The sequence below is a fragment of the Thermoascus crustaceus genome, assembly GCF_041956765.1.
Source record: "Thermoascus crustaceus strain CBS 181.67 unplaced genomic scaffold VTN00scaffold_3, whole genome shotgun sequence".
In the NCBI taxonomy this organism is placed as follows: domain Eukaryota; kingdom Fungi; phylum Ascomycota; class Eurotiomycetes; order Eurotiales; family Thermoascaceae; genus Thermoascus; species Thermoascus crustaceus.
In genome coordinates, this window is record NW_027192529.1 from 2,321,608 (window position 1) to 2,337,564 (window position 15,957).

At 52.4% G+C, this 15,957-nt stretch overlaps 6 protein-coding genes across 6 annotated transcripts; 2 read left to right on the forward strand and 4 right to left on the reverse strand.

Annotated features, from left to right (window-relative positions):
• Window positions 1-293: 293 nt before the first annotated feature.
• VTN00DRAFT_6026 (uncharacterized protein) lies at window positions 294-1,478 on the reverse strand (the record flags this gene model as incomplete). The annotated part of the gene is made up of 1 exon (XM_069432617.1): window positions 294-1,478. The coding sequence occupies one exon, from the start codon at window positions 1,476-1,478 to the stop codon at window positions 294-296; it is 1,185 nt and encodes a 394-aa protein (XP_069288458.1).
• A 1,370-nt stretch (window positions 1,479-2,848) lies between these two features.
• Window positions 2,849-4,384, reverse strand: VTN00DRAFT_6027 (uncharacterized protein; the record flags this gene model as incomplete). The annotated part of the gene is made up of 1 exon (XM_069432618.1): window positions 2,849-4,384. One exon carries the CDS (start codon window positions 4,382-4,384, stop codon window positions 2,849-2,851), a length of 1,536 nt encoding a protein of 511 aa, XP_069288459.1.
• Window positions 4,385-5,791: 1,407 nt separating this feature from the next.
• VTN00DRAFT_6028 (uncharacterized protein) lies at window positions 5,792-6,750 on the forward strand (the record flags this gene model as incomplete). The annotated part of the gene is made up of 2 exons (XM_069432619.1): window positions 5,792-6,046; window positions 6,109-6,750. 2 exons carry the CDS (start codon window positions 5,792-5,794, stop codon window positions 6,748-6,750), a joined length of 897 nt encoding a protein of 298 aa, XP_069288460.1.
• An 861-nt stretch (window positions 6,751-7,611) lies between these two features.
• VTN00DRAFT_6029 (uncharacterized protein) lies at window positions 7,612-8,778 on the forward strand (the record flags this gene model as incomplete). Its single annotated transcript, XM_069432620.1, has 2 exons — window positions 7,612-8,153; window positions 8,214-8,778. 2 exons carry the CDS (start codon window positions 7,612-7,614, stop codon window positions 8,776-8,778), a joined length of 1,107 nt encoding a protein of 368 aa, XP_069288461.1.
• A 1,019-nt stretch (window positions 8,779-9,797) lies between these two features.
• VTN00DRAFT_6030 (uncharacterized protein) lies at window positions 9,798-10,893 on the reverse strand (the record flags this gene model as incomplete). The annotated part of the gene is made up of 2 exons (XM_069432622.1): window positions 9,798-10,598; window positions 10,738-10,893. 2 exons carry the CDS (start codon window positions 10,891-10,893, stop codon window positions 9,798-9,800), a joined length of 957 nt encoding a protein of 318 aa, XP_069288462.1.
• Window positions 10,894-13,480: 2,587 nt separating this feature from the next.
• Window positions 13,481-14,749, reverse strand: VTN00DRAFT_6031 (uncharacterized protein; the record flags this gene model as incomplete). The annotated part of the gene is made up of 1 exon (XM_069432623.1): window positions 13,481-14,749. The coding sequence occupies one exon, from the start codon at window positions 14,747-14,749 to the stop codon at window positions 13,481-13,483; it is 1,269 nt and encodes a 422-aa protein (XP_069288463.1).
• Window positions 14,750-15,957: the final 1,208 nt, after the last annotated feature.

Below are 15,957 nucleotides of genomic sequence, written 5' to 3' on the forward strand. Positions count from 1 at the left end.
CACCTGGCAGATCTAGATCGGAGTGATATTTTGGATACGGTAATTCGTAAACTAATAAATAGAATTCTATGCTTTCTTGCAGTCAAGTTTGTATATTTAAATTCTCAGCCCATCGTCCATCATCATACGCCGTCAATCAATCATATCATGCATCTATCAGTTCAGTTCAGTTCACCTGCCCAGCAGTTTGCATGTATGCAGAACAACGCCAAATAGACATAAATCATCAATGACAAAGTCCCACTGCACCGAACGCCATCCCAAAAACTCATAATGCGAAAGCAAAGCCACAACTACCGCGCATGCCTCTCCGCCCACTCAACCCACCTCCGAATACACTCATCAACCATCCTCAACTCCTCCTTCTTCGCCGGAACCTCAAACCACTCCCTATGCTCCTTTCCACAGTCCTTACACGGACCTAGACCCTTAACCCTCTTATCCCCCAACTCGATATGGATCAATCTTTCCACGCGGTGAACGTGGGGCACTTTCTTTCCAGATATCGGTGCCTGGCCGCCTGCTGACGACACTGACGAAGAAGGAGAGTAAGGGTAGGACCGGATCAGGGTGAGATCATGCCCGCACTGCTTCGTCCACTCGTTCAGGCGGCGCTGGACGTTGCTCGTCCGGCCGATCTTCAGCCGGATGTTACCGTTGGTGCCGTTGATGTAGTAGTTCCCCGCGGAGCGGACAGCGTCGCTGGTGCGACGGCTGTGGTTGGACGACGAATCGAGCAGCGAGGACGCGATGTCGACTGGTGGGGGAGCTCCCCTCGTCGAGGAGGTCGGCGTCACCCAGAACATGTAGATGAAGCCGGCTTCGTCGGCTTCGGAGATGGGTTTCGCGAGCTCGCCAAGCAGCTGGGAGGTTGTCTGCGGGGGCAGCGTGGGTGGGATCCACCTGAGGAGATCCTGGGTCTGTGAAGAGGCTGCGCCGTGATGCGGTCTATCCGGGGGAGGAGGAACCGCAGAGGAAGGTCGCTGATGCGACGATGTCGACGGCGGCTTCTCAACCGGCCGGGGAGCAGGCACGCTGTCCTCCTCCGCCTCATATTCTGTGATCGAAAAACAGCAGCAGAACGTCCTTGTCTTCGGTTTAAGTTGGGGAAATTGAGGTTTCGTGGGCGATGATGCAGCGTCAGAGTCAGATGGGCGGTGTGTACTATGGTTTCGACCATGTTTCCGTTTCACCTTCTCCTCATCGTCCATGTTCAAAAGTCCCAACCGGCCGACCAACGTGTCGATACTCGTCCTCGCTCCCTGCTCCAGCTTCGACTGTACCCTCCCAAGTCCAGATCCACCCCCTCCATGCTTCCCGCCATTGGCGGTAGACGGCTTGGCTTGGTCTTTATGCTGCCAGCAGTAAAGGTCTGCTGGAGAAGCCAACGGGCGACGGCACGGCTTGCCGTTGGAGGTTACACCCCTACATGTCATAGCGGGATCGAGGGAGTCTGAGCGGCCAAGGAGGGATGGCATAGGAAAGGAAAAGCGCCCAGGCAAGTAGCTTGGGTATGGCGTGGGTATTCAGGGATGCCAGGTTCCAAGTCGCAGAAGAAGCCGTAGGAGTAGCAGCAAAGGGGGACCCGGAGAAGAAAAGAAAGAATTGGAAGCAGTAGATATTAGTAGTAGTACCTAAGTACTTAGGCAAAGAGAGAGACACGTGAAGCCGAAATGAAAGACAGAAGACAGGATGTCAGAAAAGCGAGGCTTTAGCTCCAAACTAGATCTCCACTTTGGTCCTTTAGTCCTCGAAGAATCGAAGAACATGCAATGATGCAGGTACACTTAGGTGCCATGCATGCTATAGTTAATCATCCAGCTCTCTTTCCAGCGTCACGCAGGCAAAGTTGATAGGCGGTGTTTTGGGTTCATGCCAGGTGGATGGGATCACTTTAGGCGCCGGAGCACAACAAGCACGCAAACACACAAGCAAGGCGCCTTTCGACTTTCACCAAGTCTATCTCGTGGCGCCAAGTTGACAGCCCAACAGTAACTGCTGCATTGTTCACGGCCCTCCGCGTCACGCCCGCAGTTCCATGTGGAGTTCCTTGACAGGCGATGGTGTTGCGTTGTGCAGCTGAGCTGGATCCGTACAGAACCTGCACCGCCACCAAGGGCAACAGGCACAGCTGCATAACAGGGAGAATCTGGTGACTGGCAATGGCGGTGCGAATCTTCTGCCTTAAAAAAGATACATCGCAATCGTCACTACTGCTGCATCTGGACGTGATGGACAATACGGAGTACTGATTCCGCGTAAGATCCCCTTGGGAACTGGTGTTGGTGTTGCAACCTGTTGGGGCTTTCGGTGTACTCGGTCCTCCGGCTTTCGGCAAGGAAGTGGACCGTCGGAGCTGATAAATCAACAGAGCACTCCATCGAGACGGGATGGGCTGTAGAATACAACACAGCGCGCTGTAGAGACAAGAGCTCCTGCGTGAGATCTCAATCTGATTAATGAGTATGGAATTTCTGAATATCTAGGTATCATGGAGCGAGCGGATCCAAACTCTAATACATCAAATAAGCCACATTATTCGGCCAGCATCCTGGTTCAACATTAGATCACCGCTGCGTGCATACTATAGACTGCGTGATCGTTCAATATCAGATCAGAAATATGTATATACTTATATATCCATCCAGATGATGAATCTGATGTTGCAAAACAAAGGAAATGTCTGCTCATCCGGTTGTAAATGGCAGAAAAGCTAGCAACCAAACGCCTGACCATGGTATATAAAGTATCGTACAGCAAGCTGGTATCGCGTGTCGAAAATTCCTTCCTTGCATACCGGTTCATTGCAATTAGAACCTCACGAGTATGTCGTCAAGAAACGTCGACTTCAGGGGCCGACGATACCAAGGCAGTCTTCTATTACGTCCTCCAATTCACTTATCCGCTCCTTTAGGCCCGTGTTCTCTTCCTTGAGAATGCCGACGACGCTCCATGCTTCGGATGCAGGAACGCCGTAGCAGTTGGAGCATTTCGAGCTGCCTCGGATGAAAGCGCCCGTCAGCCCCGTGGACGTCAGTCCTCTGATGACTCTGTCGTACGCTGATGGGCGTGGCTGAGGCGGACGCTGAGGTGGCTTCTGAGGGGACTGCTGGGGCGGCGGGGGAAGTGGTTTGGACTCCTTCGGAGGCGCTTGCGGTGCAGGGGGTTGTGGTACCGGAAGCGTGATCTGGGAGGATTTGCTCTTGAGGGACGGCGCCTCGACAGTTACAGGCGACTCAATGGTCTCGTTCCGCTTGGAGAAGACGCTCTCCGCAGAGCTCTCATCGCCCGACTCGAAGCCTGAATCGTGGCTGTTGAATGTCGCAGCGCTGGCACGTTTGGATCGCTTGGGTGTTGCCAGGTCGCTTCCGAGGTCGGTGATGCTGTCAGTATCTGAAGACTTCACGCTCCTGAGGCGAGCTTCTTCCTCCCTCTTTCGAGCTTCTCTTTCCTGCTCGAGCTCTTCGGCCATCGCCTTGATGGCCTTGTCCTGCTCGAGCACCTTCTCGGCCATCCCGTCCAGTTGAGACTTGATATGCTGGATTCGCGTCCGAGCCTCGTCAAGCTCTTCCTGTCTCTCGTTCTTCTCCGTGAGCGCCGCATGTAATGCGAACGTTCGCTGCTTATAGGCTGCCTGCAGCTGTCGTATAATGTTTTCAGCATTCGCCTGCAGTTGCTCGAACTTCTGCGCCTCAGACTGCTCCCCCGATCCTGAGGGGAACAACACCTCTTCAACATCCAGGTTCAGGAACTCATCGTCGGCGGGTTCTGGCAGTTCTGGCTCCTTCTCTTCTTGCCGCTTGGAAAACCAGGAAAAACTCCTGGTATGTGTCGGTGTTGTAACCTGCTTCAACGGCGACGGGTGAGTCATTCTCTTCTGTAGACGGTTTGTCGGCACGGTCCGCACAGGTGGTTCACAGATCTCGCGGGAGCTCCGCTTCTCTGCGACGTTGTCGCTCATCGTGGCTGGTGTTGAGCTGGGAAGTCCCAAGTTGACGGGGCCTGACTTCCCTTGAAACCAGTTCACCAGCGTCCGTCCACCTGCTTCGAATTTGCTCGATAGACTTTCAGCTCTCGCGTGGGAGCTGTAATTTTTCTTTTCCACTAGGTCCTGATTGCCCAGCAGGGAAGGCTGTCGTGTGATGACCTCTGTGTTCGCACGGCGGTGACGAGGGGCAGACGGAACGTGTCTCTGCTCCAGCAGTAGAGGAGCTTCTCCGGGATTCTGAGTTGTCAATGCAGGAGGCACCAAGACCGAATCGCGAAAGTCGTCATAAGATTGATATGAACGTTCACCATACACAGCCCGAGTGGTCACACCGCTCGGGGAGGAACTGAAGCTGTCACAAGGAACGGCAGTGTTTGGCTCGGGATTTTCATGCATTGAGTGAGAGGGCTGAGACAAGCTTCGAGGAATGCTGGCCTGGACCTCAGAGCAGGAAGGGCTGGCCTTCTTGGACTGGCTCTGAGACGAGGTCGCGACCCTGTCGCACCACGTAAACAAGACTGGAAGAGGTTGGGAAAGCGATGTACGTCGATTTGGTGCTAAACCGACGCAGACGGCCGCACGTGCAGGGAGCAAGGAGAGAAGAAACGACAGAGAGACCTCGCTGGGGTCTCGTTCGTCCTCTCTCTGAGCTCCGCCGGGGGGAAGAACGCGAGAGAACTGGAGAGGTGTTGATAGCAGATGAGAAAACCCCAAGGTCCAGGGGGAAACGACGATAAAACGGCGCAGGGAGAAGCGGCGCGGGCACCGGCCAGAGTCAAAATACCGAAGGCCCGGGGTCACTGGTCCGACGTGACACCGCACGTGCCTTCTGCAGCGCGATAAGCAGCGTTAGGGAGAGCAGACAGGGCGAGACCGACCGACTGTTCTCACGACTGCAGGTTCAACGAACGCTGGGGACAAAACTGGGCTGGCTGCTGCTGGAAAGGCTCCAAAATCTCCTCTAAAGCCTTAGTCCCTCGCGGGCTCTTTTATTGCATGCTGAAATATGCGAGGTTGGGGTATTATTATGGAAAAGTCGGTGGCTGAACAGGCGGTCTCCACACGACACGTACGCAGCACGGAGTCCCCGTGCTTCAGCCAGCTGCAGATGGTGCTGGCTCAGCAGGCAGCTGGGAAACACGATGACAGCAGTTGTTATTGCAATTAACCTTCTGATGAAGAACTTAAGTCTAAGAGGATCGAGATCTGGGGGCTTGGGATGCTGCTCAGCTGCCCCGGCCATGTTTACCCGTCCTCGGCCATACCATACCGGCTGTCGTCAAGGCGGTCAGGGGGAAACAACCATCGAATGTGAGGTGGCCTGGGTTGAACGTGAGCAAGACCATCAATTAAACTAGAGATTTTATGGACGACCGCCGTGCACAAGGAGGGAACACAGCAATACGAAGTCCTCAATTGGTATGCGTAATCGAGCATCCAAGTAATGACAGGGGACTCTGCACCACCCTGGAGGTTTCAGACGTCGTCCTAGGAATGCCTTGGTTTCATCTAGTCTGGCATCCATCAATAGATAGACCAACTAATTGATCTGTCTCCTTGAACATTCCTGCTAGATACTTGCTGCGGAGTACTTTCAATAAAGTGACAGACATGTTTGACGTCTCCCTGCATCGTGGCCTCCAAGGGTCGTGACCGGGCCCAGCAGGGCGCTGTACCTTGGCTCAACGCGTGCTCCTCCGCACCCTTCCCGCTAGCTTGCAGGTCACCGCAGCTCCACACCGCCCGCGATCTCGATATTCTCGAACAACCGCCGTCCTCCAGCGTCTCCGACAGCTGTCCATGATGGCGCCAATTTCCGCCCTGGAGAACCTTTCCAACGCCCTGGCTACCCCTGCTCAGCTGTCAACCTCGTCCTCATCCCTCGATGGCGTTCCGTCCGACCTGGAGACGTCCATCCGCTACGCAGGGGCCCAGCTAACCCAAGCAGCCGGCATCCTCCTGCGAATGTCTCAGGATATCATTGCGCAGGCAATAGTGACATTCACCCGGTTCTGGATTGGTCCGGAGGGTGGCAGTCTTAGAATCTATGCTGCGAAGGTTGGTGTGAGACTGGGACAGCGCACAAAAAGTGAACCTACTAAGCCTCGTGATTAAAACAGGATGTGTCAGCAGCAGCCCTCTACCTGACTGCGAAGCTCTCGTTCCAGCCCACGTCTCCTCGATCGGTCCTGAATGTCTACACCTTTCTACTCTCCAGGGAGGCGTCTCCCCTCTGGTTCATAAACCCCAAGGGACTGCCTGAAAAGCCATCTCCAGAAACATACATCCTTTCCGAAGGAAGCTACCAGTCGGAGCGACTAGTTCTCCTACGCATTGAAGCAACAATCCTTCGCACCCTGGGCTTCAACACGCACGTTGCACTTCCCCACACTATCGCTCTCACATATCTGCAAGCGCTGGAAGCTTCATCTCCGGCCGTCGCGAAACGCGTCTTCGAGCATCTCAATGCCTGCCTGTTCTCACCGCAACTGCTGTATGTCACCCATCAGCCGAATGCATTGGCGGTGGCAGCTATATACCTTGCAGCAAGGGAGAAGGGCGTCAAACTACCTGGCGTAGAGTGGTGGGAGGTCTTCGATGTGGACCGCGAGGAGCTCGGGTTCCTAGTTGTCGCGATGCAGAGCATGGAGAATTTTGCCAAGGCTGAAAGGGAGAAATGGGGCATGCGGCCTGTTCCGATGGTGGTCGACGAGGTGGAAGCGGAGATAGAGAAAAGGAAGATGTTGGAAGAGGGTGAATGAGCTCAGGCCGGTGATATCCATGCGGATAGTTCTATACCTTGTGATATGACTCTTTCGTTGAGGGAATGCCCAGACATGTCCATCCAGCAAATGGACTCGGGATTTCTTAAGACCAGGCAAAGGGAACCTGACTATGCAGCCGTCATGGTAGCTGCAGAAAGCTTGCAGCAGCAGACGGCCTTGAGTCAAGCCCCTTGACCAGCACGGAATATGCTACGGCAACCTGGTCCCACTGGCGATCTCCTGGGTATCTACTGTTATCATGGAAACTTTCTCCATGCACTCTAGGAGCGGTGGCCAGAAAAAGCAGCATCCCAGTTTTACTTGGAAACGGCAGGACTTTGTCCAGGTGGCCAAGTCATGTTACGAACTTGGACCCCAGTGGATTAACTTAGCTAATCGCCACCATACGTGCTAGATATACGATAGACCACAGCTACGACGATCATGATATCTCGCGTAATTCGCAAATGGGGGAAAAGAATGATCTTCTTATACTGCAGACTAGGCGGGATATGACGTAGAACACAGCCATAGATGCATGTAGGTACATTAGCAGGCACAGGACCCTGCAGAGAACGGCTCCAGCCACATCATGTCCCGCTGCCAAGCCTCCTCCGCCGGGCGAATCAGGCATCCCACCTGACAAGTACAGGCAGCAGGTCGCCCGGCGTGACCTGCAACCGCCACATCGTCCCTCTCCGCTCCTTATCACTTACAGATACCCTTCGCTGCAGCAAACACGCCAGACAAGGCAGAGTAACTGACAGCGGGCCTGTTTTGCCTCTTCGACTCTAGATCCTCTGTCTCTCAGTCCAACGGAGGACCCGCATCTAGGTACTAAACAAACAGGCTCTCATCATGAACGTCCTCCACTCCACCTTCCAGTCGACAATCTCCAACTGGCGGGAACGCCTGGCCCCCGTCTCCCGCAACTCCACCTTCCGTACGACGGGCCAGATCACTCCCGAGGAGTTTGTCCTGGCAGGCGACTACCTCGTCTACAAGTTCCCGTCCTGGTCCTGGTCCGACGCCTCCTCCCCGGCCAAGCGGGTCTCCTATCTGCCCCCGGGGAAGCAGTTTCTGGTGACTCGAGGAGTGCCATGCCATCGACGGCTGAACGATGACTTCGCGGGCGACGCCGGCCAGGAGGATGTCATTGTGAAGGATATGCTGCGGGGCGAAGGAGGCGGTGATGATGAGGACGGGTGGTTGAGAACTGGAGGAGGCAGGGAGCTGGCGGATAGCCAGGAGGCGAAGATGAAGGATGTCCGGACGGTCGATGAGGCGGGAAACATGGGGGAGCGGGAGGAAGAGGAGGATGAGATCCCGGATATGGAGGACGACGATGACGACGAGGAGGCGATCATTAGAGAACCGGCCGGAAAGTCGGGCACGACAGCGTGAGTAGCCCAAGTCCAACTTTTGGCCGGGTTTTGTATCACATTACTGACTTGTAGCAGACCCGTGCGGACATACACCCTCTACATCACCTACTCCAACTACTACCGCACCCCCCGGCTCTACCTCTCGGGGTACCTCTCCCCGTCGGAACCTCTGCCCCCACACCTGATGATGGAAGACATCGTAGGCGACTACAAGGACAAGACTGTCACACTCGAGGACTTTCCCTGGTTCGAAGGCGGCATCAAGATGGCCTCTGTGCACCCCTGTAAGCACGCCTCCGTCATGAAGACCCTGCTCGACCGCGCAGACGCGGCACTTAAGCTCCGCCGCCAGAAGCTCAAGCAGGCCCAGTCCGCTGAGGAGGCGTCCAAGCTGAAGAGCGGACTTGAGGGACTCGTCGATGACACGAAGGCGCTCTCCCTCGCGGATCGTCCTGACAGCAAGCACGGTCACCCCACGGGCGTTGCGCCCAGCAGCGGCGATGAATGGGAGGTCCTGGATGAGGAAGACGAGGACGACGACCGGCCGGCTATCCGGGTCGACCAGTACCTTGTGGTGTTCTTGAAGTTCATCGCCAGTGTGACCCCGGGGATCGAGCATGACTTCACGATGGGCGTATGATCTGTTTCTCTCATACATACATACATACATACACAACATACAGTAATTCTTTTGTTTTCCTCTCTCCTTGATCACCGACGCGTCTGGGCCGGAGTTTGATTTTTACGTATCTATTTCCCCTCGTTGAACATGTCCTTCCAGCACAGAAGTGTGCCTTGAACTTCTTGCTTGCTTACTTACCGCTGAGGTATTCGGTTCTGCTTTTTTTTCTGTTCAGGTTTGGCCACGGTGCGTTTGGTAGTTAGTCATCTAGTCATCTCTGTCTGATTGCCTAGGCACTGGGCACACTACAGGGTAGATACAGTTAGGCACGGTACAGTACCTAGGTATTTAATTAACTATCCGATTTCGATTTTTTTGTATTACTATTTCTCTTTTTCTTTCTCTCTCTCTCTCTCTTCTTTTTTTCACATTCATTTCCTGGCCCGACTTAAGTGGTACCATCATCGTTATATTTATTTACTCAGCTTACTCCATCGCCGCACATAGGCGTGTGTACTGTACATGCCTATTTGCCCATTTACCCTCGCTGACAGTGTACCTAATATTCCCTTTTTTTAAGAGTAGAAGCTGGCATAATAATCTTTTTTTTCTCTATTTCCCTCCTCTCTCCTGAAGACAGTGAAATTTGATCCCAGTGACGGACCAGTCCGACTGCAGAAGAACTCTTTTTATAGATGCATTTTAGATTCGTGACCCTATACATATAACGGGAGCATGTAAATACAGTACGAGCTTATCCAGAAGTTAGTAGTTCATTGGGAACCAAAAAAATCATTTGACAGATATATCAAATCAGGTACCTAAAGCATTGCATGTGATACTTTACACGATTTCTTCCTCTCTTGCAATGTGGACTGGCAATTATCACCATGTAACAAAGTGAAACACAACAAAAAGACCTTTGCCACTCTGAGCGGTGTGGTGCCGAGCACCACGGAGCAGAGCAGAGAGAGCCTACTGCCTCCTAGCTATTGTACGGTACTTCAAATTTAATCATCCCACTGCTGCTTCTGCTCCTACGCCTTCTCCGCATACCCCTGCATCTCCTCCTCGAACTCCCTCTGCTTCTCGGCCAGCTTCTCCGCCGCCTTTTCCTCCTCTTCCTTCCTCTCTTCATCTCTGTCCTTCTTCTCGTCCTCATCGATATGGGGCGACCTGCTGGGGATCGGGGGCTGCTGCTGACCACCGCCGAGGAGGCCATCCACGACCGAAAGTCCACCGGTTAGACCGCCGATGGGACCACCCTGGGGATGGGCGAGACGCTTCCAGATGCTGCTGTTGCTGCTGATGTCTCTCTTCTTGTACTGGACGGGTTCGGGCTCGGGTTCATGTTCCTCGCATCCGCATTCCGGCGCTGGCGGAGCAGGTGCCGGGGGAGCAGGAGCAGGAGCAGGCGGAGCCGGGGCGGGGGCTGGAGGTGGAGGCGGAAGCTGCTCAACAACAACCGGAGGAGGAGGGGGCGGAGTGGTCTTGTCATAGTGGCTCTCGCTGTCCGTCAGAGCCATCTTGAATCCCGGGCCGTCCTCGAAGCCCGTGTCGATGAATCCATCCGTGTTGTAGTTGGAGCCGGACTCGGACTGCCTCTTCGCTTTGGGGCTGGGGTTCGGGCTGGGGCTGGGGATGGCGTGGAGAGCGCGGACTTTGATCTTCTTGAAGCCGTGGTAGTCTCCGTTTCCGTTTCCGCTCCCGTTCCCGAACTCATCGTTGTTGTTGGCGCCCGGGTTGAGGAAGGTGGATGGGTCGGTGCCGATGTCGTTCCCGATAGGGGCAGAACCGCCCAGGGAAGGGAGGACGTCGCGGCGAGCGGGACTACTGGCCTGTTCGAGACGAGTTAGCACATAAGTCGACCCGTGGCATGGTCAGGTGTTATGTATGCGAAAGATCGCATCACATCTGGCGTAGTTGAGGATATATATGTATGTATAAAAGAAAAAGAGACGGAAAAGAGCGACATACCCCAGACGAGCCACCACCAAGCAAGCCTCCAACAACAGGAATTCCTCCCTCTGCTGCTGGTGCCGGGATCGGGGAAGACAGAATGGCAGTAGGGCCAACGGCAAGCACAAGGGAGATGAGTGCGGAGCGCAAGATCGTCTTCTTCTGGTGCACCATTTTTGGTTGTTATGTAGTTCAGTTATCAACAAACACTTGCGATAGATTTAACTTAGGTAGAATCGAAAAGATGTCCAAAGATATAGAATTTGAGTTATTATGACAATTTCACACAAACTAGGTAATAATGGACGCAGAAACGGTTGGGAGTAGATTTTTTTTTCCTAAACACAAGGCAAGAGGTAATGTAATAAAAAGAGTGACAGCTTGGTTGCTGGAAGAAAGAAAGAAAAGAACTTAGTTGGATCGAGGCATGTCGAGTCCTTTTATACCCGCTGTTCCTCCTGCTGCCGCACGGCAGGGAGCGAGAGGGAAGAGGAGAGAGCCTGTGAGGGCTCTGCAAAAGGGCTGTATCACGGGAGGTAACAGGCGCTGGTGAGTTTGAGACGGCTGCAAGGTCGACCATTCTGTCCCATGTCGCCAAGGGTCATGTCAAACTAAGATGGTTCTCATTAAATAGTAAGCAAGGCACAAATCCAGCGTACAGGAAGTGGCGATAGCTAGGGCTGCGGAAGGCGTCAGTCGATGATGAAAAAGGGCTTCTGCAACAGTGCAAAGCGCGAACCATGAAAGATAACCAATAGATCATAGAGGAGAAAAGTCTGAGGACGGATCTCAGGGGGGCAAGGGATGGTCAAGTCAATTTCAACCATGAAAGGAGTACATAATCAATGAAAACGACGATACAGGATAACAGCCCTTTATTTCGTGTTTATGGTAGACGTAAGTACCCCCCGTTAATTCTAGGACTGCGTGAAAGAAGAAAAAGTTGACGAGGTTGAGCCATTGAAGAAGCTTCATGCGAGGGGGTGTATTTGAGTACCTAGGGAGGGCGAACTATAAGATGCACCTGCATCTAACCTGCATATAGAGACCTACTAATGGAGAATAACCTTAACGCAGCTGTACACCGCACTGTAATCTGCTTAGTAGGGGTACCTAAGTCACATGAATCCAAGAGCCTCTACTTATTTGTGTAGTTAGCAGCTCTTTGTTCATACCTTGTCACGAGTATTCGCACCGAAAGTAGGGCTACGCATATATATATATGTGTGTGTGTGTTTGTGTGTGCATTAAACCTTGCAAATACAAGTAGGGTTGATAATCATACCTAGACACTCTATCTCTTCTCCTTGCAGGATTTCTTTTTCTTGCTGGTAACATGAGGTAGCAGGTTAAGCACGGCTTCATTAACCGTATTACACAGCATCTGAGCAAGCCCCTACTCGTTTTGCAAGATGCTGAGAACCTAAGACAGGTCGACCTCGGTTTATTGATTTCTAGGAGTAAGCACTCTAACAACGAGATATCAAGTCAGTAATGATCATCATAATAATAGTTTTGGGAATCCCTATCCTGTTCGGAGTCGGCTTCCGGTAACTTTCTGCTGTTGTCTACACTTGGGTAACAAAGGGCGGATAGTTCAAAATATCAACAGGACGTTTCTTGAAGGATAAGCACATCAGGGACCGACGGCTAAGGACCACATGCAGCGTTTTCAGGGACACTCAAAGGGAGGATAACAGAACTATGTTTATGTCTCCTCACTACCAGTATGTAGTAAAATGGATGAGAACTAATTGAATTTGAAAAGTCCATATCACTCGAGAGATCGTTTTTTGGGTGTGCACGGGCCTCTTGCAGTATTCTTGTAGAATATTTCGGAGAGTAAGATAAAATACTAATCTTATTATTGAAAGTACGAACTAAAGACAGAAGACATAGAAAGGGTATTGAAGTATTGAAGAACGGGGGAAATGAAATGTCAAATTGACTCTGGAAGACAAAAAAGGTCATAAGAAACGAACAGGCAATGTTTGTCTTTTTAATACTGGGACAGTAAACAGTAAGGCTTTACAGACATGGTAGAATCGCTTGAAAAGGGTCTCCTGTAACAAAAGAAAAAGCAAGACACGCATCCTAGCAATGGAGATGGCGAGATCCAGAAGCAGGTGTTGTCCAACTTCGTTAAGGCAACAGGGAGGCTTCTGCCAAGACCATGGAGATGTCATATTGGTACTCACTAACCGCAATCATCGACCCAGCACCGGCCGGCTTCTCAAAGCACTGTCCATCTCGGAGGATTTCTCAGGCTAATAGTGACCCAAAGCTTAAAAAGGCCGTCGGGGTCCTCGGGGAACAGCGATTCCGGGAACTATTTATTTAGGATCAATCTGGAACGGCTACGCTTATCAAGCCATGCTAAAATGACATCGCGGAAATCCGCTGCGGAGGAGATCTGGGAAATCGGGAGTATGGAGGATTCCCCCGAAAACAGATGCAGGGTTGGGGTGCCAAGACAGGACTATCGATCCAACAACGCACCATTATCCGTATATGAAAAAAAAAACACACTATTAAGTATATAGATAGAGTTGTAGTGGAGATCCGCTCGCTGCACCGCGTGGCGTTCCCAAAGTTTCGGATGCGGATTGATTGCATTGGTCACCTGTAAATGAACCAATATATAGGATATATCGTCACACATTAGACATGAAATCAAGACAAATGCCTTAGATACGTTGATATGGCCAAATATCATAAAGTCATCAAAAATAAATGGTAGATATCAAGTTTCCTCCGTCCTTTATCCTACAATCCCGAAGGCCGTCCCAAAATTGTTAGTGTGCTTAAGCTTCAGTTCGGGCTCCTGTTCGCCCTCACCGGAGCGCTCGTCGTCGTCGTCGTCCAAATTTTGCGCTGACGGGTCTGATGAATTCGATAGAACCTTCCTGGCTTCGTCTAGGAGCTTCTGGTCGAGCTCATTGAGAAAGTCTCTATCCTTTTCTTCTTCGTTCTGGAGGGATAGGGGCCCAGCTAGGGCCGGGTCCTCGTCCAGGTCTGGAAAGTAAGAGTCTGACTGCTCCGTTGGAAGTCGTAGTGTCGACACGGGTTCAGCAGGGTTCCCCGCGTAAGATGTGACCTCGCTGGAGGACTGTTGGTTGAGCTCGGTTTCCGTATCGACGATGACCATCGGCGTATGCCCAGCGTCCCTCGTGAGGTTTTTATCCGGAGGCCCTAAATCAGACAGTTTGAGTTTCAGGCTGTTCCTACGTTCCGGACCTTCCTTTAGAGCCTTGGGATCCGGGTTCTGGGAAGGCGAGCCGTCCAAGGGTGACGGCGACGGCGGAGTCATGACCTTGGCAACTAAGTCAGGCGGCAAAGCGGTGGACTTGAGTGTGATCCCATCCAGATTACTGTCGAGCTTCTCGATTGGGACTGGCACACTGGCTGTCGCAGAGTGATCGACGGCCTTAGATCGGGGAGAAAGAGCGGTATCGAGGGAAGGCGGCGGTCCCAATCCGTGTTCTCGGATCGGGGGAAGGTCAGAATCCGGCTTCCTATTCTCATCCGTGAACACTCGCGTGGGCTTCGAATGTGGACTTGAACCCTCCCACACATGGTGACCGTTGTCTGAACCACTCTGCTGCGACTGGGCTCCCGGGGAATTTTGCTGAAAGCTGAAGTCGGATCGGAACGGCCCTGCCGCGGAAGTTCCTAGTTTCTGAGATCTACCGTTCAGCGCAGATTCCAGCTCTGCGATTCTCGACTTCAACACAGCTCTTTCTCGGTCCCATAGCTTCCTTTCCTCCGCAAACATTGCCCTTTCGCGCTCGAAATTTATCCGCTGGCTTTCGAGAAGGGCCCGCGACTGTTCCGCGTAGGTAGAAAATTCGGTACAGACATCTACACTGGACGCTCGGGCGCCAATGCCTGCTGCATAGATAGGATCCAGCAGCGGATTGCTGGTTGCCACTGACTGCGCGCGACGGACCGGGGTTGCGGAAGGAGAGAACCGAACCTCTTTGTAGACGCTTCCGTGGCAGTTGGGTGACTTCGAGGACGCAGACTTCATGTTCACCTTTGCTTCTGCAGAGAACTGCGCTGCAGTTTCAAAAAGCAAGCACGGCTGGGGTGTTCATGAGGGGTGCGGCGGGAAGACCCTCTTTTCTGTGGAGGCGGGAGGCGGGTCGACCTTTTAACACCCACACAAAGGTCGTCCTGTATTATTGATTGGCAAAAATGCTGTCAGTTAAAGAGACCCGCTAGAACCTGCAGCTGGCAGGCCAGGAACATAATATAATGGTTGCATGCAGGAGGAAATTCACTCACTGTGACCGATGAAACAGGTCGCAGGGTGAGCAGGTGATTGCATTCACATTGGATCCACCTGTCCGGTTGACCACGCGTGCGTAAGTAAGTGGAAGGAAGTTCCAGGATGGCGAGCCCGGCCATTGAGACATACAGGGGAGGGTTCTCGTGCGGGGAACAAGGAGAAGCGGCGTCTGTAGCGCGGACACTGACAAGGCGCTGTCTTCAGGTACCGAATCGCCATGTCGGGGCCCCGGGGAGAAGAGTGTGTTCCACAAGGCTGGCGGGAGATCAACCGAGCCCTCAGAACAGCAGTGGAGAAGCTGATAAGGAAGGCAATGCATATTATAGATATAGAGAGAGAAAACAAGAAGAGATAGATGAAGAAATGAAGACCTAAAGAAGGAGCAGTGGGAAGGGACAACACCAAAGCTCAGGAGCGCAATCACGAGACGTTCTCAAGGGAGCTCTGCCGATGACGTCGTGGGCCGCGCGGGCGCTGAGCATCGGTCGGCTTAGCAGCAATAACCCATCCTTTCTGCTCGTTGACCGGTTATAACCTCGCTAAAATCAAGTCAACTTGAGTTTTTATAATTTGTGGATTTGCTGCAAAACATTTTTATTACAAATTAGTGTCTACTACACATTAGGTTCTAACTCTAAGGTAGTACTTGGTATATAGGAGATCGTGACAGCATCAATGTAAGAAACTCCGACCCTTCTCTTAGTCATTGCGCCATAAGTTTCCTAAAAAAGAAAAAAAATGAAACGACATGAAAGGAGATTTTTCCTCGTGATATCCAAACCCAATCCAATGCGACGTCATCATGCATGCGGCAACAGTCAAACCTGGGTATCATAATGGCTGCTCGATGACGAGACTTTCAGCTCGTCTACTGATGATTAAATCGTGTCTTTGAATGTAACCGTCATCCGATGCGTCGCAATGCATAATATCCCGTCCAAACCATG